The sequence below is a fragment of the Hemiscyllium ocellatum genome, chromosome 48 (genome assembly GCF_020745735.1).
Source record: "Hemiscyllium ocellatum isolate sHemOce1 chromosome 48, sHemOce1.pat.X.cur, whole genome shotgun sequence".
NCBI lineage: Eukaryota > Metazoa > Chordata > Chondrichthyes > Orectolobiformes > Hemiscylliidae > Hemiscyllium > Hemiscyllium ocellatum.
The window spans coordinates 9,244,180-9,270,734 of NC_083448.1; the positions used below are offsets into that span (position 1 = coordinate 9,244,180).

A 26,555-nucleotide genomic window follows, 5' to 3' on the forward strand; every position below is an offset into this window, starting at 1 on the left:
TTTCCCTGTGTCTCGTCTGTCAGGCTGCCAGAGTCAACACGTGTGTGCTGGAGCCCGAGGTTTCACGCCTTCTCTCTCTCTCTCTCTCACACACACACACACGTACACACACGTACACACCCCGACTCCAGAGCAAGAAATGGCTCTGCAGAGTTTTTCTCAGGGACCCGACCAGAAAGCTATCCGCTAGAAGCGGCCGAGAAGCGGAGGAGGGCCAGGGGAGAGACGGGCCACATGGTGTGTCCCCCTCCTGTGACATGCAGCGAGCTACTGGAGTGAGCAAGATCTGACGGAAGAGACGGCGACTTGCAGTGCTCTCTCACCATGGAGCTGAATGTGTGGCAAGGGAATGACTCTGAGCCAGGGAACCAGACCGAGGAACTGGACACGAAATTCCTGCAGCCCAAGTGGCAGATTGCTCTGTGGGCGCTCGCTTACTCCATTATCGTGGTGGTGGGAGTCTGCGGGAACCTGGTGGTCATGTGGATTATCCTGGCCCACAAGAGGATGCGGACAGTGACCAACTACTTTTTGGTCAACCTAGCTTTCACCGAGTGCTCCGTGGCTGCCTTCAATGCTGTCATCAACTTTGTCTACGGCATCCACAACGAATGGTACTTCGGCCTCGGCTACTGTCGTTTCCACAACTTCTTCCCCATCACTGCCATGTTCGCCAGCATCTACTCAATGACTGCTATCGCCCTGGACAGGTGAGCTTTCTAACCCGAGGCGCAAGTTTGAACCGTGCCAACAGGTTGCAAGGAAAGGCTGGCACTTCTTTTGTCACTGTCCACCAGAGCAGGAGAGGTTAAGGAGTGACTTGTTTTTAAATCGTGAGGGGGTAGAGATAAGGCGATCGACAGGTGTCTTTTCGCCAGGGTGGGGAGCATATTTCAATATAAGAGGAGAAAGATTTTTAAAAGACTTGAGGGGCAACTTTTATTTTTGCACAAGAGTATGGAATGAACTTCCAGAGGAAGTGTTAGGAGCGGGTGTAGTTACAATGTTTAAAATACATTTGGGTAAGTACATGAATAAGAAATACTTGGAGGCAGGAGGGCCGACTGTAATTCGGGATTATGGTCGGCATGGACTGATTGGAGTCAAGTCATGACCCTCTGACTCGAAATGCTTGTCCACCTCTCTGAATGCTGCCTTCCTCTCCTGATGCTTCTAACGCTGCCTCTGCCTCTGCCTCCCGGTCCAGTTTCCACACCCCTCTTTTTCTACACACCCCACCCCACCCCACCCCACCCCAGCTGCGGGGAGGTCATTTTGAACTGAGGCTCGGACAGATTTAGATTTGGTGTAGCTTTGGTAGTACAGACTTGATGGGCCAAAGGGCATGTTCTGGGCTGCTGTGTGGTTCTCTGCTGAAAAGTGTTCGGACCAAGTTCTCATGTTCTTGGCCCCGAGCTGCGGCCTCGCTATTGAACCTCACGCTGTAGTAGGTGACGCTCAGAAGCGCATTGGCGATTTCGGCGCCTTCGCTTCCATCGCTGCCGCACGGACACCGGCGGCTTCAGGCAGGGACAATCCGCTGTCTCCCACATGGAGCTGAGACTGACTGGGCCGCTTTCCCCTCTGTGTGACCGGGGCACGCTCCCTCAAGACCAAATGCTGGACAGCAATAAAGCGAGCCCGGGGTTAGACACAATCCGCTCGGTTCAACACCCCGTCTCATCTCTCCCCGTTCACAATCAGGGCTCTCTCTCTCTCACACTCACACACACACACACACACACACACAGACTGACAGACATACATACATACACACACAGACAGACAGACGCACACACACACACAGACTGACATACATACAAACACAGACAGACAGGCGCATGCACACACACACACATATACATACACACACTCACTCACTCACGCACACACACGTACAGAGACTCCCCAGCAAGTCCTAAACACTGCAACTCTAAAAGCGCAGTCTGCAGCTGAAAGAGATGCTGGTGAGACAGGTCAGAGCTGGGTGAGTTATCAGTCATTTTCACAACAAAGGTGTCAATGCTGAGCGATAAACTGTGAAATATGTCTTTAATTTTAAGAAAATTAAGGCTCAATTGTTCAAATGAATCATCTCAAAGCGAGGGACGGTGCAACTGCACAACCTTCTCACAGTTGTGAGTGGGTTGACTACTGCACTGATTTCCAGCGACATCCTTGGTTTGAGAGGTGTTCATCTTGCTGCACGTTTTCTCTAACCCGTGCACCAGGCGAGATGTTGCATGGATTTTGATTTTGCTTGGTGTGTGTATCTCGTTAAGTTAACAAGACTGCCTGGCTAACTCGGTATGGCTGGTCCATTTATGGCCCCCGCCCCAAACCGCCCCACTTTGAAGTTTGAACAGAAACATCTGAAGAGAAGCAGCGGTTTGTCAGCCCTTTTCTGCGGCTAGACGCACGTTTAACAGAGAGGGCAAGGCCGCTGTTCTTTGTTTGTAGATGACGCGTTCAGTTCCCAGACAGGGCAGTCTGACATACCCAGAAAGGTTGTCAAAGTGTCAGCAAACAATCACGAGAGACGGAAATTGGACAAAGCCTTTCCGCTGCTGACCAAACATTGAGATTTGGTTCTTCTCTCGCCTCTCAACACTCCCACTTTCCTTTGGTGGAGCTTCTAAGCTTTCAAATGTTTTAAAGTGGCATTGTGGGCATTGAGCTTATAACATACATAAAGTAGCCAAGGTAGACAAACTCAGAGGCAGCGTACTTCAAGCTCATTCTGGGCAGAAGTGTGTAGGTAAACACGACCCTTTCACACTGATCATCTAACAATCAGCTTCACAAGTTTTGCAAAATGCTGGGATACACGTTTTTATTGTGCGTTCATAAAAATCATAAATTAGTTTAGGTTAAAAATGTGTAAAAATGTGTTAAAAATGTGTTTGCACCAATGCTATAGTGACGCTTTCTGTTGAACATTTAAAATATAAACTAGTTTACTTTAAGATTTACAGGTGTTATTGTCCTGAACCATTTCCCTTTAACGTCGAGAGGACCTGCCTCAGTGGAGTCAGTGAGCTTGATAATGCGTCAGAGCTGAACTCGATCAGTGAATTGCAATGATGAAGCGGGCGGTCTTCAGGGACCTAACTCATCACGACTGTGCAACATGCCTTCAGCTCCCACTCACTGTCAGACTCAATAATACTGCTCAGCCCCTTCCCCACCCCTCTCACTAGATAATAATTAACTTTCAAATCAAATATCCTTCTGCAGTTTAGCAGAGAAAAGGCACTCATTTCCAGACAGGAAAAGTGATACTTAGCTTTGTGGAAGTCAGTCAGAAAGGTGCAAATTTAGTCGAAAGCAAATTTAAAATTGATAGACCGAAGAACTTGTTTTGTCATCTCTTTTTTTTAAAAAAAAAGTGTATCCATCCTGCTTCGGGTAGTCTGGTTCACGAGCTCAAATATCCAATGGGCTGTCCATTTATTGTTGGCATTTTTCCCGGAGAATAAGAATGCATGAAATCATCCCCAAGACAGAACGTTCGCAAAGCGTGTATACTTTAACACTCAACGTGCGGAATGGGGATACAAGGATTGGAATCATTTCAGTTGATCTATTTAGTTAAAGGCCAAACTGAATGGTGGAGTAATTGTCAAGCATTGAGAGAGATCAAGTGGCGGGGCATAGGATTCATTGCACCAATAACCCTTTCTTGTTGTTTGCGTGTATATGCAACCCCTCAATAACAACAACTTAACGGCTTGAGCGAGTGAAACGTGCTAATGTGACTCACTAGGGCGTAGTCAGACAAAAGGGCAATTTTGTGTCAGGAGACTTCAATTTGAGAAAATAAAAGGGTCAGTGAATGGAGGGTCTCAATGTTGTGCGATGGGAATTCTTTAGCTCAGGACTTTAAAGCATAGTTTCCAGTGAAAGAAACTGGATGGTCAAGAGGATAGCTTGAAGGAATGTGATGTTCTGGCAGGATTGTAAACCTAGAGGAGGTTATGGAGAATTCGGCGAGTTGAACAGAAAGATGTACCCTTTCAAGATTGAAATGCTGGTAGACTGGGAGTCAGTGAAAAGCCGACTCACGGGCCGTAGATTCAGTTAGATATGGGCGGCTTCAATGTACTGAAGCAGACGGAAAGCGTAAGATGGGCCAGGGATGTAAACAATGTAATTCTTATTGAAATGGCCTGACTTGTGCACAGAGAAACGCGGCAGTGAATAATGAGGTTTCCAGATCCACCGTCAGACAAATCCATAAATCTTGTTTTAAAATCTCCATCCCACTCACAATTTAGTTCTGACTTCCCGAACAATATTTGCCAGAATGATGCTAAATCGGCTTTTGTTTTGAATATTGACCATTTCAACTTTCAAAAATTGCCTTTATTCATGAAATAATTTGTAAGTATAAACATAAATACAGCAGTCTGTACAGTCTTTGCAGGGGACAACACAAACAAAACGTTGGAATTTGTTGTTTCTCAGTTTCTCTGCACTTGGAAAAGCAAAGGCATTTTCTACACTACGTCCACAGCAACAATATGTCGCATTTATAAAACAATTGTATAACGGCATGAAATGTCCCAAAGGTTCTATAAATGCCAATATCAAACACATCTTGATATGGGCCTTTTAAGGTGTTTTGATTTATAAGGAAATACTGGGACCTTTTTCATTGGAGATAGAAGGTTGAGAGGCGATCTGATAAAATAATGAGGGAGACATGGAGTTAATGGTAGTTGTATTTTCCCTAAGTTGGGAATTTCAAGACAAGAGAGCCCATTTTTAAGGTGAAGGGAGAGAGATTTTAAAAAGACATAAAAGCAATTTTTTTTACACATGGCGGGAGTGCGTGTGAAATAACCTTCCCGAGGAAGTGGTGGATGTAGTTACAATTACAACGTTTAAAAGACATTTGGATAGATACATGAACAGGATGGTTTTGGAGGGATATGGGCCGAAAGGAGGCAGGTGGGGAATAGTTTGGGAGTGATGTTCGGCATGGACTGGTTGGACTGGTACGACTCTGTGATCCTAGGTGATAGTTTTAGAGGAATATTATAAATGAGAACAAGGTAGAGAAAGGCAGAAGTTTAGTGACAATATTCCAAAGCTTCAAAACCACCAGCAGCGAAAGTAATTCAACTTGGGGTTGCACCAGACACTGGAGCAATGCAGTTCCTCTCGGTGAGCTTACAGTGATGGGGAGCAACAACTGCTTGTCACTGAATGGATGAACTCTGATGCAAAATCCAATTGCCACGGCTGCTTGCTTCCTATTCATGGTGGCAAGGATTACTATTCATTTATTCCTTGCACTGTTTTAGATATGGAGACAAACGTCTGCTTCATCCATATCACATGGCCAAGATCCTCAGTGGGGAAGAAGTCTGACTGAGACCTTCAGCTTGTGGAAACCCACAAAGGGGTTCTCACATTTACCAGCAATCAGGATTCTGTCAGGGTCACTGAGTAACACCAAGCCTGTAACTGGGCTGTTCTTTGACACAGTGTGGTACACTGTGAATATCGTTGAACTCGATTTTCTAAGAAAACAAGTTTATTTTACTTGTTCATGTATTCATAGGCGTTGCTGGCTGAACCAACATTTATCATCTGCCTCTAAGGTGCCTTTGAGAAGGTGATGGTCAGCCTCTTTCTTGAACAGCTGCAGTTCATGCAATGAAAGTGGACCCCCAACAATCACATTGAGGGAACAACATCAGGTCTGTGAGTGAAGGGAGCAGGGGGTGGTGAGCTGCAGGCGTGTTATTCAAATGAAAATACTGCCTTTGTTCTTCTAGATGATAGTAATGGTAGGTTTAGAAGGTACTGTAGAATGATCGTTAGTGAATTTCTGCAATGTATCTTGTAGATAGTAAACACTTGCTACTGAGCATAGGTGCTGGAGTGAGTAAATGCTTGTGAACATGGTGTCAATCAAGAGGGCTGCTTTGCCCTAAATGGTATCGCTTGTTGTTGGAGCTGTCCCCATCCACGCAAGTGGGAAGTATTCATCGCACTCCTAGTCAATGGGAGACATGCACTGGTTTCACATCACTAAGCTGTGAAGCGTTGGGATGGGAATGGCCAAATGGCAGCGCAAATCAGTGTTCTCCGGCCTCTCTAAGCCCAAAATCCCACTCTCACTTCACTGTTGAATGAGTTAGGTTTTATTCAGCATGGCGTCTTTGCTTGTGTGCTGTCAAGTTCTTCCCTTTAAAGGGAATGGGAAATCAGGCAGGAGATGGCGTTCTGCAAATTTGTTTGCAATTATTCCTTCCCCCGCCCCAGAAGGTTTCGCGTCATTTGAAGCTACCACTTTGCTTAGTCCAGGCTAATGTTTCAACGTACAGGCTATTCTCAATCTTCTGATATATAATTCGTCACAACTCTGAATCATCTCCCCCGCCCAAATGTCATTTCACTCACTTCGCCGACGCGTTGCCACGTTCCCAACTAGGGTTTCAATAGGGTGACTGTTTCCTTGTTTAAAAAAAGGATGGAACTCGCTCTTGCCTTACTCTGACCGTCATCCAAGTCAGAAACTGGGCCGAATTTCATCCAAAGAGTCCAAACTTCCTACCGTGTCTTTGTGAAACGCATTTTTGGATTTTAGCTGGATAACAGTCCAACAAAGGGCTATTTCTATCCAAGGGACAGTCAATAGCTCAAAGACCCTGTACTTGGCGCAGGTGCAGCATCACTGGCGAGCTCTGACCCAGACAATATTTATATTGCCAAGCATCTTTTACTGCAAGGTTGCTGTTGTCACATTAGTCTGTCCCACAAACGGGAACAGGGCAAGGGCCGCTTTCTTCTGGCGCAGTGGAGATGGTCATTTCTGCCCTCCCATCGAGAAGAAAATAGCCAGACTCCGAACTGAAGAGGGTGGTCTTGTTGAGACGTGACCATGACAGGGCTCGGCGCGCGGAAATTTTGGTGTCCTGAAGGGATTTGAGGCAACCTTCTTTTAGAACTGCAACTGAGTAATGACTTGGGTGAAATGAGCTCAAAATCCAGTCTTCATTTTGTTGAAACCTTTGTGGTGCAGCTAATTCCGGAACAGAAATAGCAATTAGAGGAAACATTCAACTTGAGAAATTGTTTCTGCGTATAATCAGATTTGTCAAGTACACACATTTTGAAATGCACTTGACAATGGTTTAAATTTGGTTTGTCAGAGATTTAAACTGGTACTGCAATTTCTGACTATTTTAGGAATTCCACTTAATTAGACAGGATTTCAGTGCCTCCAATTCAGATAAATGGCAAGAAAGAATGATTAGCATTTTTATGGCATCTTTATTCACCAAAGCGCTCAAAAATGATAAAGTACTTCCAAGGTCTACTCACCATTGTAATCTAGGATGTGCAGTAGCCAATTTGCACAAAGCAAAATCCCACAACATAATGTGAATATCAGGCATTACCTGTTCTTAAGTGTTGGATGAGTGACAGAGGGGGCAATACCCCTGTTGCTCTTTAATTAATGCCAGGTGACAGTTTAAATCCAGCTGGGAAGACGAAAAGGGAGTCAGTCAAATGCTGCAAACAACGACAGCATGTTTGACAGTGAAACATTCCATATATATAGTCTGAGGTACAATTGTACCTCAGCGAGATTGTGGCTTCAAGTCTCTGGAGAGCTACTTGAACATACATTTCCTTGACTCAGGAGTGAAGGTCCATCTCCAAAACATGGTCTGCAAACCAAGACCCATTGCATATTGTCAACATATTGGAAGTCTTTTTGTGCCCTTCATTCACCACTTTACATTTCACTAAACGTTCTAGTCCTGATGAATCCTGGAATATTCACTGCTTGCACATAGTTCTTTGACTTTGAATGATGTTTTTAAATCAACATTAATCTTTGCCTGAAACAGGTAATCTGTAACTTTGATTGAGTTTGAATTTACTGTACATCTCTTTCAAATCAAATGGAAGATAATTAAAAAATATATGATAAGTTTAGAAATGGAAAAGACCATTTGGCTCAAATCAAACATATCTCATAAATTCTCTCGGTTCATCTTCAGCATATAGTTTGATCAATCCAATTTCTTTCATCCCTTTGTCATTCTCCAAAGATGAATTTGGCAAGATTTATCACAGTCTGAGAAAATAACCACTACAGATTCCTAATTTGACCTTTGAGTACCACGATGGCTTTAAGAGGTGTATTTTATCTTTATTTTGTGAAGAAAGATTGAAATCAAAGATATCGATCAGTCTGCTTCAAAGCCCACAAAATAAACAGCTTGCGAGGCCTTGGGGGTTTTTTTCCCTCTCAGATTGGAACAACAGAAGCAGCTGGAATGGGTGGGGTCAAACTCCCACAGAACGAAAACTTTTAGTTTTAATTTTTCAGCAGCAGTTGTTGCTGGGGGATTGAAGCTGGGTTTGGAAACTGCAATATGTCTCTCTCTCTCTCTCTCTCTCTCAATGTTTTCCCTTGATGTTTTTCCTCCTGGACTGGAGAATTGCCAGAGTAATAATTTTACTGAATTTGCCTTTTTAAAGGGTGTGTTTATGGGATGTTACTATATTGGAACAGTGACTGTCTTGTATTTAAATATTTTATTATTCTTTCAAGTTTTTGAATAGAATTAAGTTATTCCAATTTAAATTAGATTACTTATAGTGTGGAAACAGGCCCTTCGGCCCAACAAGTCCACACCGACCCACTGAAGCGCAACCCACCCATACCCCTACATTTACCCCTTACCTAACATTACGGGCAATTTAGCATGGCCAATTCACCTGACCCACACATCTTTGGACTGTGGGAGGAAACCGGAGCACCCGGAGGAAACCCACGCAGACACGGGGAGAACATGCAAACTCCACACAGTCAGTCGCCTGAGTTGGGAATTGAACCCGGGTCTCAGGCGCTGTGAGGCAGCAGTGCTTTTGTTGTATTTCAACAATGTGTATAAATAAAGTGTGTTTTGCTTCAAATCTGATAGTTTGACTAATTGAATTGCTTTTAAGAGCACAACATCTAGCATTTGCCTTTAAAATAAGAAATGTTATGGTCTCAGCTATCTTCTTAATATATTTTGAGAGGATGTGGTCCAGTCTGTAACATACTATCACAACATATGATCAATTTCCCACCATTCTCCAGCAATCAAATAAAATGGTCGATCATACCTCAGCTCCTGTGACCTGTTTTATTGATACAGCTCTTGCCTTAATATTATGTCCTCTCATTCTGAATTCTCCTATAACAGCATAGATTCTCTGCATTTGACCCCAATGAAGCTTTACATATTTAAGTCATTCCTGAATTTGGTGTCTCATTTATATAGGGGTTGCATCTCCTCCAAGGTCAATATATCCTTCCTGAGATGTACTGTCTACAACTGGACACAATATTCGAGCATATATTTATGAAATTATTGATCAACGATCCAATTGACCTCATGTGAGTAAATTAGAAAATCACAAAACATATCAATGTTCAAGGACTAAAGGGGAGAAAATCAATCAAAACTGTCTGCAACTTTTTCAATGTTGTCATTCATTAACCAAAACATTAATAATATAACCAGCAATTTATTACCCATCCCTAGTTGCCATTGAGAAGGTGATGGTGAGCTGCCTTCTTGAAACATTATAGTTCATGTGCAGTAAGTAGATCCACAATGCTGCCTGGGAGGGAATTCCAGGTTTTTTGACTCAATGATACTGAAGGGGCAGTGATATATTTCTAAGTCAGGATAGTAAGTGGCTTGGAGAGGCAGTGATATATTTCTAACAGAGGATAGTAAGTGGCTTGTTCCCATGTATCTTTTGCCCTTATCCTTCTAGATGATTGTGATCCTAGATTTGGAAGTTGCTGTTGAAGGATCTTTGGTGAATGTGTTGACATACAGATTATTAGAGGTGGCAAAGTGAATCCAAAAAAACAAGCCATAAGAAACAGGCTGAATTTGGAGAGAAATAAAGTGGGTTTTTTTTAGAAAAAAATTCTGTGCGATACACTTTCATCCTTCCCATTTGGATTTAGATGTCACACAGGCGGAACATATAAAAGACTATCTGAGGATGATAACTTGGACTGTGAAAAGGAGATTCATTTCCCAGCTAATCTGAAGTTACATGCAATCCCTATACAAATGAGACACCAAATTCAGGAATGACTTAAATATGTAAAGCTTCATTGGGATCAAATGCAGAGAATCTTTGCTGTTATAGGAGAATTCAGAATGAGAGGATATAATATTAAGGCAAGAGCTGAATTAATAAAACAGGCAAATTCAGTAAAATTATTTCTCAGGCAATTCTCCAGTCCAGGAGGAAAAACATCAAGGGAAAACGTTGAGAGAGAGAGTAGCAGGGAGAGACATATTGCACTTTCCAAACCCAGCTTCAATACCCCAGCAACAACTGCTGCTGAAAAATTAAAACTTAAAGTTTTTGTTCTGTGGGAGCTTGACCCCACCCATTCAAGCCTGTTTCTGTGTGGTAACTTTTATGTCAGACAGTGTCAAGCTGAGCTTCAAACAGTAGCCGAGATCTCCAAGTTAAAGGAGTGAATTGAAGCAATTACTGGTCTCCTTGACAGCTTTTGCAGCCTTAAAATGGACTGCTGTGAGTTGATGCTCCTATTCAGTACTTTGCTTTTTCTGCATCTGGCCTGTGGATTTACTTTGGCAGAACAGATATGGATAATCAGCTGGGAAAGAGCACATGGGTGCACAGTAGGACTGGACATGTTCTCTGGACAGTTAATAGTTTACTTAAATCTGCTACTTTGTCTGCAATGAATGTGAAGCCATGAAGGTGGGAGAAGCTTTCACGTAAGGCGAGTTTGCTGTCTCTCTGCCACTGCATTAGCTACAAGAAAGCCTTCTTTATTACAAAGCCCTTTTGCATTGTCTCTAACAGCACAAAATTGCAATAGATAAAGCCAGGTATGATATTCCTAATTATAACAAATGTGGATTTATCTCCTCTTAGAATTCTATTCCTCTGTTATAATTCAGTGATCAAGTGGAAATTCTTAGTTTAATGAGAAATTGATGGAGCAAATCTCTGCTGAACAAGTGGGGAAGTTCCTGCTGAAGTTTACCCAATAACAGGAACCCAAAACTAATGATGTACTGCACTGTGGAGTGATGGGATATGGTTCTCAATAACCACTATCTCAATGCCTGACTATGTCACAGAGTAGTAGTGCAGAGCAGAGCCCAACCCCTCTCTGTACCAAGATAAGGACAGAAACCATTAAAGCATCTTGACCAGCAGCTTTATGGGTGAAAAGGTTTCCAGTTTTAGAACTGGATCATATAGAACATTCCCCTATTCCCTATCTATCAGGTCTTTGCTGAATCTTAGTTACGGCAATAGCTTTGAAGCTGTATTTGTTTCAGGAAACATTGCATGTAGGAAAGGGTATATGTAAGGACACAGTCTGATGAGTGTGATATCTTCCCATGTCTGAATGATAAGACCACCTTGCATCATACCATCTGGGTTTACACTTCACAAAGCGGAAGCAAGAAAATTACTTTATTTTTAAAAATTCAATTATCTACTTTATAATAAGTAAAACTTGTTTCTATCTTGCTTTGAATGCTAATCAAATAAATTCTGATTACTGAGAGCAGATTGCCATTATTTCACTAATTGTATTCGGCATGTGTCCACAAGCTGTCTGAAACTCTGAGGTCTGGGCTGTGGAGAGGTTCAGCTTCGCTTATTAAAAACCATCATAAATAGTGCAGCACTTCGCTTGATAATCACATAACACTTAGTGCAAGCCAATTTTATACCAGAATTGATTTGCATGCAAATATATCCACAAGTGTTGGTTTTAGGCAGATGATCAAGACTCATTAATAAATGTCAGCCGAGTCAAGTTACTCCGTGAATAGTTAATTCAATCTTTTCTCGTCAAGAAAACCACAAGGTTTAATCAGAGACTTTGATAGATTACAAGGCATGGGGTGCAACCTTTTCCTGAAGGAGGTTCTGTGGGGCCTGTTTTCCATGTTTTTTTTGTGCAGTGGTATCCCATTTCCTCCCTCTGCAAAACAGCAACTCTGGCTGAAGGATCAGCAACTTGGTGAACGGAGCCATTTGATGTGTCTGCACCTTGTTGGTCTTCTGATGCAAAGTGTTATCTGTGACTGAGTGTTGCAGACTTGCACATTCCAAGTTCCAAAGCTACATGCTGAGGGCTGCACTAATGCTTGGGGTAGTAGCCTCTACAGCTCAATGGAGAAGGGACACTGTCTAACATTCAGCTGCTATTGTATATGGATCTACTGTGAATCATGCAAAACTCTACAGACAGTCTTTTTCTCATAGAATGTATACGACAAATATTGGATGAATTTGTAAATATATTGAGGCATCCTACAATGTCACATTTTGTACAGTGTCACATTTGAAGTGTTTTGCACTTTCATTAAAGTTCAATTTGAATTGTTATGGAGTTACGAATAAAGTGTACTTTTGGAAAATATAATCTCCATCTCAATGAGGAATACTTAAATATTTTTCATCCATTTATTCTCATTGGCATGATTGGGATTGGGATCTTGGGTACTTTAAAAGGAATCTCTTGTGGCACGGACTTTTCAAGCCCTTATCTATAGGGTGATGTAAAAGTAGGCCATGCATTTTCAGAGTGGAATTAAAGTTAGCTGTTGAAGCTTGCTACATGACAGAATGAAGGTCAGCAGTGCATTCGTATGAGTTCCGTGATTGGCATCCTAGTCTTCTGCAACACTCAATCAGGCATTGTCTGAAGCATGTAAATATATTGCTCACCAGCACTCCTGAGGATTTCTGCCGAAGAAGAATTCTTTGGGTTTAGAATCTGTGGCTTTTACAATTATGCATTCAGAATGCGAGGTGCCAGTGCAGTGGTAATGTCATGAGGCTAGTGGTTCTGAATGCCAAACCTAATGTCCTTGGAACATGGGTTCATATCCTATCATGGCAGTGGGTGAAATTTCTATTCATAAAACAAAAGAATGCAAAGCTAACCTAATGGCAACAATGCAACAATGTTTCTTATTATAAGGATCATCATAGAATCCCTACAGTGTGGAAATAGGCCATTCGGCCCAACAAGTCCACACAGACTCTCTGAAGAGCAACCCACCCAGACCCATCCCCCCAAACCTATTCCTGGTATCCTGCATTTCCTATGGCTAATCCACCTAATCTACACATCCCTTGACACTGTGGGCAATTTAGCATGGCCTATCCACCTAAGCTGCACATCTTTGGACTGTGGGAGAAAACTCACGCAGACACGAGGAGAATGTGCTTGAATAAAGATCTTTCGGCATGGAACTCTGCATTCCTTTGTCTGGCCTGGCAACTGTAGAACCACAGCAAAGTGGCTGACTTTTAACTGTCCTCTGAGCATGTAGGGATCAGCAATAATTACTGACTTAGCTGTTGTCACCTCTATACCATGAATGAGTAAAACAAAAGCATGGAATTTGTTTGCATAATAAGGAATAAGACCTCGCTATTGGACATGAACAAAGCAAGAGCAGAGCCTTTGCAAGCCCCAAAAATCATCTTGTTGGCTTACTGAAAACAGAAAGTGCTAGAGATCACAGTGGGTCAGGCAGCATCCGTGGACAGAAAGCAAGTTATTGTTTTGAGTCTAGATGACTACCTTCCCACACTGGAGCCCATGACCTGTAACATGTCCTAACCACTACACATCTCCTCCACTGTTCCAATACTCTTACAGGTCCAGGAAGAGAAATGTCTGCCAGGATCCTGTGCATTAACACAGAAGGTAGGAACTGCAGTCAGGAAGGTTGTACTCGGTTTGAATGAAGGGCCATGCAGATTCACCACAATGCTGTCGGGGTTCATTTACATTGTGCAACCAGGGTGCATAGTCTAGACTTGAATTCTATTCTTAAGAGGACTAAAGGATAACCCGAGTAAGGTGTTAAAATTATTCAAAGAATTGGGAAGCATAGAAATCAGGAAAATAATGAGGAGGCATTACCTAAACAACACCAACAATTGTTTGCAGTCATAGAATGCTATTAATGTAATAAAACTGCCAAAGACAGCCAAATAAATGTCTCTCTTCAAGCCACATAAGGAGATATGAAGGCTGATACAGAGTCATAGAGACTGGGATGATTCAAGGCTTGGTCAAAGAGGCAATTTAAAAGAAACCTTTGAGAAAATTCTAACAAGAAAAGAAGGTAAATTTGAGGAAAGGGTTTGGAAGGAGATTGCAGAGACTCGTACCTTGGCAGATGAAGATGTAGTCAGAATGTTAGAGCACTTAAAACTGGGTGTGCTCTGGAGAGCTGAATTGGAGCACAGATATATTGAAGGTTGTGTTTCTGGATGAGATGACAGAGGAAAAGTGGGGGTGCAAGATCACAAAGAGTGATGAAAAACAGGAATGATAATTTTAAAATTAAGGTTTTGCTGCACTGGAGATGAATGCACTTTGTGACTGCAGTCTGATGAATGAACGTAGGTTGCTGTGAGGTGGAATATGAGCAGCAGAGTTTTGGATAGTCTCAAATTCATGGAGGGTGCCAATGGAATGCCGGCCAGGAATGCTTGTAAAAGCCAAGTCAAAAGGCAATGGAGTCAATTGGAACTTTCAGAACTAAGATCAGAAAATTTTTATCAGGTGAAGATATTAAGGACTGTGAAGCAAGCATTCACAGGTACAGCAGCAGCACAGATCAGCTGTGATCTTACTGGATGCTGACATGGGCACGCACATTCTCCTGGCATCATCCAAACTTGAAGGAAGCTGCGTGTGAACACATTTCCCCCTTTCATTTCAAGGATCATTGCTTGATGGAGGACATTGAATGGCTTCCTCTTTATAATATTTCTTCAAGATGTGGAAGCTTCAATCTGCAACAATGGCAACACTGGGTGTGGTGGTAAAGTGGAATAGCTCACCAGTATCCAGTGCGTGGACTCGCATGGGAGGTAGTAAAGTGATGTTAGGCAAGGAATAAACAGGAGAGAAGTGCCCAGATTTGACAGATGGTCTGGGAATATTGAGAAACATTTAATTTGTAGTTTGTGTGGTGTTCAGTATGCACCTCATCAAATTGCTTCACACCAGCTGGCTGGATGATTTTAAGAATGACTCCACCAGCACTTCAAATTGCATTTAGCCCACAGAAATACAAATAGCATACACATGGACTGTATGGGAAGGTAACTGTGAGGCTCGTCAGAGACCTATGAGTAAGGAACTTGGCATTGCAAAGCTATCAACAAGCCTTTACCCTTCTTTCCTTATCAGGTATCAGCCTGAAGGTGTTCTGGAGTGAGGGTTTCTAGTGGTACAGAGACAGCGTCATCTATTACAATGTAAGCTCAGTTGGCATTGACTGCTCCAATAATTGACCAGCTTTGATGCTGATTTGATGACATTTCAAAGTCCTCCTTGGCACATTCATCAATTCTCAACATTCTGTTGAGCTGATTAAATTCGCTCAGCAAGGCAGGAGTTCCAACCAGGCTGGAGAATGCATAAGACATTGATGTCACCTTTCCTTTGATACTGAAAATAATTTCTACCCCACCAATACTGACACCATTCCCTGCCCCTAATGATAATTGTTCACAAAACTGACAGCACTCTTCAAAGATAATTTATCCCCATCCCTGCTTTACTTGAACAGCTGACTTTTACTAAAGTACACATCCATTGAGACTGGTAGCCATCAAGATTTCACACATTTTAGTTCCAAAAATATATTTAATTCAAAATAAAATGTAAACAAATGTCCCAAAGCAATTCCATACTCTCTTTGCAGAACAAAAACAAATGCCACATTGGAATTTAACATTGCTCAGAATTTCCCTGCAGTTGCAAAGCAAAGGAATTTCCTATTCCTGCAAGGAACTATTTATGTTCAGTTTGAAACAACATGAGGATCTGACAACTGAGCTGACCCTCAATATACTTTGGCAGGACGACCTAAGATGATGACCTTTCCCACTGTGCCTTGGCAGTAGCTGTTATATACTTTAGTATATCCCTAAGCACATCATCCTGGTCCTTGGAGTTTGCCAGTCTGCAACACGCAGTCAAAATCAATTCTTTTCACTGGAAGAGCAATACGTTTCGGGTAGACCAAAGAGTGTTTTTCACTGAGTTGATGGTCTTCCACATTTACTCACATCTGAGCTTAGGCAAATTATGTGAAGGACACACAGCTGAGCCTGGTCTTGCTGAAATCGATTGTTCACAAAAACACATTTACAAGCATCGATGTAGAAATGCATGCAGGCACATGTAAACAACCCATATACACACATGCACATATGCACAGAAATAAACTTTCCTTTCTCACAAAGGATCCATTAAAGTAGTAACATGTCATATATTTTGTAGACACTGCCAGAGTTTGTATGCATTTCTACTTAATATGAGCTACAGGCACTATCTTATCCCAAACAACAGTTCCCAGCCCAAATAAGAAATTCTGGAACCATTTCCAAAATTGCCGGTGCTTTGAATTGTCTGATATTCTTTTTAGACAGTGCAAAAGAGCACTCAAAATTAATGTCAAAACATTTCCATTCATTATTTAATTTGGAGATAGTACTAGTTGGATAGAAATTGATTAAGTAATATGAGACCAAAAGATCTATCCTCACACAATGTCAAACCAGTGTGACACTGAGCTGCAACAGCAGTCATTGCTGTTGAGCGAGATTTATTGCAGGATCTCTGCACTAGTCTATATGCAGCTCTCTAGGCCCTTAGTTCAGAAATTCTCTGCATAAATCTGTCTAGCTCTCAATGTCGATTTCCTCATTTAGTTACTCCTCAAAAATGACTTATTTCACCTTTCATTCTTCGATGTCAAATGTTATTCAAAGATAACCTGTTAAACTCTTTACAAAGTTTGTTGCATTAAAACACACCCAAGGATGAAATTTCTTTTTATTATGAGCACTCCCACACAAGATTATACTTTGTAATTCCATTCATCAGCTTAGCAGCAACAAACGGGCTAAGTGAATCCACTCCATGCTTCTAGGTTTTGAAATGTTCTGACCACTCTTGTCACCTGCACCTCTTTGTATGACATTTACTTGAGCGCACATTTGAACTCCATCATCTCTTGCTCCATCTACCGCTTATGCAGGGCTGAATGACACATATAAGCTCCTTCCATTCTTCAAACTTGCTCAGACTGTTCTAATCATCTTTATATATCTATAAGTTACAAAGTTCACAAAGTCCTACTGGGACAAAAAAAAAGAAATATTTACCTCTCTATGCTCTTCTAGATAAATGCCCACAAATATGTTGGGTTTTCTCCTGTGCCACTGTGGCTTGGAGATAGCTTCAAGTGGATCAATTGTTATTATCATGGACTGCTGAGGGAGGCTCAAGTTACTGCTTTGACTCTGTGTATGAGCTTTCTCTTCAGCTAATAAGCTTTCCCTGTCATTGCCCTATGAAGTCAAGAGTTGGAATATTAGAAAATTGCGAAACCTTTGCTCTCTTGGCACAATTGCAGTTTCAGGGTAAGTTTCTAATGCATTTAATGGATACATTTGACAGAATTACCAGCACACAGAGAAGGGGTGAAGCATGGAAATTGGTGAAACATAACAATTGTTGAAATGCAGAAACAGGTATGGTACAGATACATGTGAGAACACAGCAATAGGTGAGATACAGCAACAGATGAGGCACAGAAATAGATGAGACACAGTAAGTGAGATATAGAAACAGGTATGACACAGCAATAAGTTGTTGTGGTTCTGTTCGCCGAGCTGGGAATTTGTGTTGCAGACATTTTGTCCCCTGTCTAGGTGACATCTTCAGTGCTTGGGAGCCTCCTGTGAAGCGCTTCTGTGATGTTTCCTCCGGAATTTATAGTGGTTTGTCTCTGCCGCTTCTGGTTGTCAGTTCCAGCTGACCGCTGCAGTGGTCGGTATATTGGGTCCAGGTCGATGTGCTTATTGATTGAATCTGTGGATGAGTGCCATGCCTCTAGGAATTCCCTGGTTGTCAGCCTTACTTCATTGTTTAGTGAATGCAAATTCTCAAAAGTCCAAGTTGAGGTAAGGTGATCCCTTGGCCTTTTTGCCATATTTGCATCATTACTGTAGAGTCACGCTCTACTTGAGGCCCATCTAATTATGTCATCCCATCATACTTCTGTGTCCCTCTGAGATCTTAAGGGAAAGAGCACCAGTAGACTAAACATCCCTGAGATTTGGCTTTCAATATAACCATGACTGAGCTTCTATCTTAGGTCATCTTTGCAACCCATTTCCCTTCTCCCTGATCCCTTTGTTTTTCTGTATGTTGAATCTATCCCAGATATCAGAGAATGGTTACAACACAGAAGGAGGCCATTGGGCCCTTCATCTCCATGCAAGCTCTCTGCTTTGAATGATTCTACGATAGAGCATGCCCTTTGTGTTAGCAAACTCAAGTTTCATTTCTCCTTATCACAATCCTAAAGGATCGGCCCCTTATCTCGAGACTGTACTCCCAAAAGCCCCTCCCACCACCCCCACAGCCCATGTTCCAGATTCCTCAGCCGGGAGTAAACCGTGTCTATCCTCTCGAGTCTCTTCAGAATCTTGCAGAACGAGATCACCTCTCATTTCTCTGACTTCCAGAGAGACTCCAGTTTCATCACAGGGGAACCTCTGGATCATGGGAGCCAATCTTGTAAACCCTTGGTAAAGCAAACATAATCCTCCACTCAGTAATGGGGACCAAAGATGTGCACAGTACTCCAGGTATGGACTCACTGAAGCCTCACACTACAGTAGGATTTCCCATTTCTATAAAGGCCAATCAACCATGTGTTGTCCCTCCTGTTTTCTGACCTTCTGCAACCTTTGTACTAGCATACCCCAAGTCTTTCTCAACATCAGCAATTTCAGACAGATTTGCCTGAGAATGTGGTGGGACAGATTCAACAGCAAGAACAGAGATCGCTGGTGAAACCCAGCAGGTCCAGCAACATCTGTGGGAAGAGAGCAGAGTTATCGTTTCCAGTCCAGTGACCACAACCTGGCTATCTGGGCTAGTTCAAACAGATCATCGAGGGAACTATTAAATCGGCAAAAGTTCAGAGGAAATTTACCAGGCTGTTGCCGGGAATGGAGAGTTTGAGTTATGTGGAGAGGCTGGGACTTCTGGAGTGTAGGAGTTTGAGGGCTGACCTGATAGAGGTTTATAAACTATGAGGGGCATAGCTAAGGTAAATGGCAAAAGTATTTTCCCTAGGGTGAGGGTGTTCAAAACTAGGGGACATATGTTTAAGGTGAGTGGAGATAGTTTTAAAAGGGACATGAGGGACAATGTTTTTTTACGCAGAGAGTGGTTAGTGTGTGGAATGAATTTCTTGAGGAAGTGGTGGCTGTGGGTATTGTTACAATGTTCAAAAGAGATTTGGATAAGTCCACGAATAAAAAATGTTTGGATGGATATGGGCCAAGTGCAGGGAGCAGGGATTAGTTTAGTTTATAGATTATGGTTGGCATGGACTGGTTGGGCCAAAAGATCTGTTTCCATGCTGTCTGACTCTATAACTATAATAAGAGTGGGCCACCACTTCCTGCCAATTTCAATCCAGCAAGTGATAATCCAAGCTAAATTAATTTCATGTACAACACTACAGCTGACACACTCTAGGCTGGTTTCAAACCCAGCTAAAGGGCAAGTGGCTAGCTATTCCATCAAATCTCTTCATTCATGCTATCTTGATAACATTACAACTGGAGCAAACATTAGTCAGGGCTGTTGGGGTGCTGCTCAGCCACTATTTAACTGAATGTGAAACAGTTCATCAAGGAAACCTGTCTTGAAAATTCTGCTTTCTGCTGTATCACATCTGTATCTGTCCCTTCTACTCCTAATTTTGCTGCATTACTATCAGTGCCCCCTGCCACGATTGGAGTGGGAAATCAAAAAGCTGAGAATCCTACTTTGAATAAACTCCTATGAGGACATGTTTTAATATAGATACTAAATGAGTGTAGAACATCAATCTAAAATCACTTGGCTCACAGGAAAGAGTAAAGACATGAAATACTCAATAGTAACTGGCACCTGTCATACTGCTTTCAGTTTCACTCATGAACCTTGGGTGAGGAGCAGGAAAGATAGAGATTTTATTTCCTTATATTACTTCTGTTTTTACAATCTGCTTCTTCTCCATGATTCCAGGTACATGGCAATCATTCATCCGTTGAAACCAAGATTATCAGCTACAGCCACTAAGGTCGTGATTGGGGCTATCTGGGTGGTGGCATTGTCGCTGGCCTTTCCGCAGTGCTATTACTCCACAACTGTGCAGTTCCCAGGCAGAGTGGTATGTTACGTGGAGTGGCCTGAGCATGCAGAGAATAGCACAAGCCATGAAACGACGTAAGTTCTCTTTTCATAATGTGTGAGTCAGGCCTTATAATTTATCGCAGCCATCAAACCCTGGCCCAAGAAAAGCATCTTGCTACATGAGTTATGGAGGTGTGAGTGACTCTCTGCTACATCCTACTGTGTTTTCAGGCTACCTCACCATTAAGTGTTCTTTTTAGGAACAAATGAAGACTAATTAAAGTAAAGTAATGGTTTAAAATTTACCACCATATACAGATTGTAAATAAGGCTGACTCTCATTTACTGTTGATCTATACTGAACTGAGTTGGACAAACTCTCATTTAAAAGAGAGCACCTCCAATATAGCAACAGCCCTTCAGCACTGCACCAGAGTGTCAGTCCGGTTCACATGTTCAAATTCTTGAGATGAGAGTTGACTCAATGAAGATGTGTTGAACCAAACTATTACTTGGGCCTTTGTGAAATAATTCTGAGTTTTGCGAATGAGCAATTTCTCCTTTCTTGTTTTTACATCAGGACATGAATTGTAATAATCAGGTGAAGAATACCAGACAGAAGGCATGGCTTGACTAAGTGTCTTGACACTTGGTTCAAGTCACAAAGGAGACAGACATTTGTAAGGTCGCAATCTGTGAATAAATCTAGTATTAAGTGTAATATTGGTATCTAGTATCACAATCACATCACAGCAAATTGCGAAAGTTGTGAAGCCATGTCAGGATGTATACTGAATGACATATCCCATTCATTGCATTATTACTGCAGATATAAACATAAACATTCACTGGTGGCACGGAGGCACAGTGGTTAGCACTGTCGCCTCACAGTGCCAGAGAGCTGGGTTCAATTCCCGACTCAGGCAACTGGCTGTGTGGAGTTTGCACATTCTCCCCGTGTCTGCGTGGGTTTCCTCCGGATGCTCCGGTTTCCTCCCAGAGTCCAAAGATGTGCAGGTCAGGTGAGTTGGCCATGCTAAATTGCCCGTAGTGTTAGGTGTAGGGGTATGGGTGGGTTGCGGGTCAGTGTGGACTTGTTGGGCCGAAGGGCCTGTTTCCACATTGTAAGTAATCTAATCTATCCGGTTTCATGATCTGATTGTCAAAGGGGTAAAATTTTGCTCCTACTTCATGGTCAGAAGTAAGGTAACAGTGAATGTTTGTGTTTATATCTGCAGTAATAATGCAACAAATGGGATATGTCATTCAGTATGCATCCTGACATAGCTTCACAACTTTCGCAATTTGCTGTGATGTGATTGTGTTATTCATAGTTGGCTAGCCAAATAATTAAGTGGAAAGAAAGAATTTCATATATGTATGATTCCATCTTTCATCTCAGGAGGTTTATAAAAATTATATAGCCAATGAAGTACTTTATGAAGTGTTGAAGCTGCAGTAATGCAGGAAATATGGTCGTCAACTGCATCACAGCAAACTCCCACAAACAGCAAGGTGACATGTTTTCCTCATCTTAATTAAGGAATAAATATTTGCTGGGACACTAGCAGATATCTTTCCTGTTCCTCTTTGAAACAATGCTGTGGGATTTTTATATCCATCCTATAAAGCAGCAATGGCTTTAGTTAACATGTCATCCAATATGGGCAACCACAACACTGCAGCATTTCCTCCATGGTGCACTGGATTTTCAGCTGAGATTTTGTGTTCAAGTCTCAGCTGAGATTTGAGCCCACAGCATTCCGACCCAGAAGTGAGAGTGAGAGATGCTGAGCTTGAGATTGCACATGTGATACAGACACCAGTGTTTGTTGGGAACTGATATCTAAATGAGTTCAAAACAACAACTGAACCTTTGACTGGATACCTCAGCCTCTTCTGAAGCAAGAGCTTACTCTGTTTGTTCACTTACAAGAGCTGACTCGCAAGTAATGTTTCTTTTTGAGGGTAAGGTGCCTGATAGAGCTTAGTTATGTAACACAAGAGTGTATGCTCATTTTCAGTGCTTGTTAGCTATGGTTCAAGTGTATTACGGAATGCAGATTGGAATGTCTGTAAGTGAGCTCAGCTCAATCATTGCTGTTCAACCAAACCTAAAATGTTCTCCCTGGCATTCAGCTGGTACATGGGTGAGATTGCAGGCAAACCCGTATTCAACACATCATTGATTTTGCCTTGGCTCTGCTGAGCTGGGTGCTACCTGACACATTCAGAGGGTCATGTCCTACATCAGCCTGGCTATTTTCTTTTTAATATGCTTGTGCACTTAGTCCCAAATCTGCCAAAATAAATAACCAATGTTGGAGTTCAAGGGGCAAGAGTAATTAGATAAATAAAATTAGATTGAAAGTAAAGTAATTGCAAAAATGGAAAGCATAGGGACCAGAGAAAAAACTAATGATCTCTCTTCTTAATTAGCTTGAGTGTTTTTTTTTGCTGATTGTGCTTTCTGTTTCTGTGTAATGGAATTAGACATATTTGGATAGAGTTGGATCAGAATTACATTGACGGTATTTTTCAAACAGAACAATTTAGCAGAGAGACAGCCTGGAGTCATTCTATGCTGACATTAGTCCCACTTCAAAATTTAAATTAGGGAACCAAGCTTCTGTAGAAAGGCTCTTTACTGACCATGGTCAATAGGCAGGAGGCTGGAAGAACACAGCTAGCCAGGCAGCATCAGGAGGTAGAGAAGCCAATGTTTTGGATGTAACCCTTCAGGACTGGGGGTGGGTCTGGGGGGGAGCTGCAGATAAAGGGGGTGGTGGGGGCAGGATGGTGAAGTGGGGATAGGTGAAGACAGATAGAGGGTACGACCTGGTTGGTTAATAGGAGGAATGAATCCAGTTGATGGCAGGGTGGATGGGAAGGGAGGTTATTTGAAATTGGAGAACTCAATGTTGAGTCCTCCGGGTTGTAGGGTGCCCAGGCAGAAAATAAAGTGTTGTTCCTCCAAAAGGAGCTGTGGTTTGTTTTGGCAATGGAGGAGGCCAAAGATGGTCATGTCGGAAATGGAGTGGTTGGGAGAATTGAAATGTGCAGTGTCTGGGAGATCCGGTCAGGCCCTGCAGACCAAGGTGAGATGCTCAGTGAACCATTCCCTAAGTTTACGTTCAGTCTCCCCGATGGAGAGAAGATCACATCGGGAGCACCTGATGCAGTAAACTAGGTCAGAGGAGAGGCAGGTGAACCTCTGTCTCACCTGGAAGGACTGTTTGGGACTCTGGATGCAGGTGAGGAAGGTGGTGTACCAGCAGGTTTTTGCATCCTTTCTGTTTGCAGAGGAAGGAACCTGGAGCTCGGTGACGGAGGTGGCATGAAGCAAGGACTGTAGGAGTGAGCGGTCCATGCAGAAGGCAGAGATGGGTGGGGATGGGAAGAAGTACTTGGTGGTGGAGTTTAGTTGGAGTTGGTGGAAGTGTTTGAGGAGGATGCGTCAGATGCAGAGATTGGTGGAGTGGGCAAGTGAGGACAACGGGGACTCTGTCTTTCTTGCATTGGGAGGGATGGGGTTTAGAGCAGTGGAGTGGGGAATGGTGGTGGTGTGGCAGAGGGTTGTCTGGATAGCGGAGAGAGAAAAAGCACATTGTTCAAAATAGGTGGACATCTGGGATGCTCGCGGGTGAAATGTCTCCTCCTTGTGAGCAGATGCAGCGGAGGCAGAGGAACTGGAGGATGGGGTGGAGTTCTTGCAGGATGGGAGGAGGTGTAGTCCAGGTAGTTATGGGAGTCTGTAGGTTTGTAGCAGACATCTGTCTGGAGACTGTGGCCAGACATGGAAATTGAGAGGTCAAGAAAGGGGAGGGAGGTATCTGAGATGGACCAAGTGAATTTGAGGGCGGGGTGGAAGTTGTGGGCAAAGTCAATGAACTGCTCCAGTTCAGCCGGGTGCAGGACGCTGCACTGATGCAGTCATCAATGTAATGGCAGAAGAGTTGGGGTACAGTGCCTGTGTAAGTACTGAAGAGGGACTGTTCGATATAGCTATCAAAGAGGCAGGTGTCGCTGGGAGCCATCCGGGTGCAGTGAGCAAATATCAGGGCTTGGTCAAGTTTCAGCTTGTTCATGCAGCTTGATCCCACTGGAGACTAACTGTGCTTACTGACCTCACAAACAAGCCTGAGGAAGAATACTGCCACAGTTTCCAGGTCTAATTACTTTAGTTATGTGTATAAGTCAGGCAGAGCTGGCATACCTCATCCTCCTGCATCAGGTAACTTTCAGATGGTCACTTCCTGCTTCACACTCAAACAGTGTTCTCTGGACCATAAAATTTGAGTTTGTTACAATCTTATGAAGGCTTTAGATTACAATTCAAAATATACCACGAAAAATGTAGTGATTGTGAAATAGAATCAGAGAGTCATATGGCTGCACAGCCACAGAAACAGACCCTTCTGTCCAACTCGTCCATGCCAACCAGATATCCTAAAATAATCTAATCCCATTTACCAGCACTTGGCCCATATCCCTCTAAACCCTTCATGTTCATATTCCCATCCAGGTGCCTTTTAAATGTTCTTATTGTACCACCCTCTACCATTTCCTCTGGCAGCTCATTCCATACACACATCAACCTCAGCAAGAAAAAAAATTGCCTCTGTTGCCCCTTTCAAATAACTCCCCTTTCATCTTAAACCTATGCCCTCTAGATTTGCACTCCCCCACTCTGGGGAAAAGACCTTGACTATTCACCATATCCATGTCCCTCATGATTTAATAAACCTCTATAAGGTCCCCCCCTCAGCCTCCAATGCCCCAACCATTCATTATATCCACATGTACAGGCTACTCTGAGGGGACGGTGGGCAGAATTGTGCTGTGATCGAGGGGGAGGAATGTTTTCTTTATAGCTACTATACTGTAAAGAGAAGAGAAGAAAGCAGAGTTGGAACTAAATGGGAAATGTTAATATTTCCTATTAGTTTAGGATTCCAAAAAGGTTTGACCCCTCTCAGAAAGTGAAGTATGCAGTTGGAAATACATGCCGGTTGTCGGAAAGAGAAAATGTTGGTTTACCATTTAAGTGTACACCTCTTCTCACAACTTCAGCTGTGACAAAGGGTCTGTGCTCAAAACCTGAATACTCTCAGTCCTGTTGTGTGTTTCCAGAAACTTCTTGTGTTTGAGAAGAAGCAAGTATACCTCAGAACAGAAAGCTGCCTAAGCTCGTGCTGCCACTGCTTCCTGCCTGTTACAGTAGCAGGTCAACGTCAATCTGGCGGCAATCTTTGTGCTTGACACAATTTGCCTCAGTCCATCCAAATCCTAAGGCAAGCTGCTGACTTCTGGCCATTGCTGTCACCTCAGTATGACGGGATCTGTTTTTGTCTCCTTGAGCAGACCCTGAGACTCTCAACCAACCTGTCAATCTATGTTCATTCACTTGCCTATTTTTATTTCAAATTTGTTGATTATTGTCCCTCTGTTCAGTGTAAATCCTGTGAGGATCTATGTTCCCAACTCTGAAGGTTTAATATCGCCATGTGCCTCCTGTCAATCAGACACACACAATCTCTGTTCTATTTATAAATGCAGCAACAAATTCTTTATGTCCTGTCCATCTGCTCAACAGTTAGGGATTATTGTCGCTGCTACAGGATTGAGACTCAAGTGCTTCTTTAACTTGAGTGTATTCTGAAGAATCTCCAGAAAGCACTGCCTTTGAGAATTTCAAATTTCCTGTTCCAACAATCCTAATGACAGGTCTCTGAAATTTTGAAGACTTTAAATGCGGCAGATTTAGCAGGGATTTTGATTAGTTTGTAAACTGATGATTTATTCAATGTATTTTATGATAATTTGAATTGATGGTACAATAAAAACATTTAAAAGGCATCTGGATGAGTATATGAATAACAAGTGTTTAGATGGATATGGGCCAAATGCTGTCAAATGGGACTAGATTAATTCAGGATATCTGGTCGGCATAGATGTGTTGGAGTGAAACTCTTTGACGTTTTGACTCCAATTCATTATGCTTGCAAGTTAGAAACTAGTAATATGGCCTTGCCTTCAAATTAATTCTACTGCTAGCTCTCTGCTTGATGCTGTTGACTCTTTCTGGGTGCAGACGATGAAATCTGCACTCACCAACACAAGCTGCTATGTGTTATGGTGATCACCAGTGCCAACATAATAGTGCCTTGTGATCGCCTGATAGACAGAAACAATGTTAGAGCTACTTAAGGCTGCATCCTTGAGAAGACCATCATGACAGTCACTGGTATGCACTTTCAGTTAGATCGTAAGA

General features: G+C 42.6%; 1 protein-coding gene across 1 annotated transcript in view; it reads left to right on the forward strand.

Moving 5' to 3' along the window:
- The first annotated feature begins 465 nt into the window (after nucleotides 1-465).
- The window catches only part of LOC132837039 (substance-P receptor-like), a 38,617-nt gene continuing 12,527 nt past the window's right edge, over nucleotides 466-26,555 (forward strand). Inside the window, exons 1-2 of the mRNA XM_060856697.1 lie at nucleotides 466-710; nucleotides 20,174-20,374. Of these exons, the coding sequence (XP_060712680.1) occupies nucleotides 481-710; nucleotides 20,174-20,374 (431 nt within the window). The 5' untranslated portion in view covers nucleotides 466-480. The remainder of the gene's footprint in view (nucleotides 711-20,173; nucleotides 20,375-26,555) is intronic.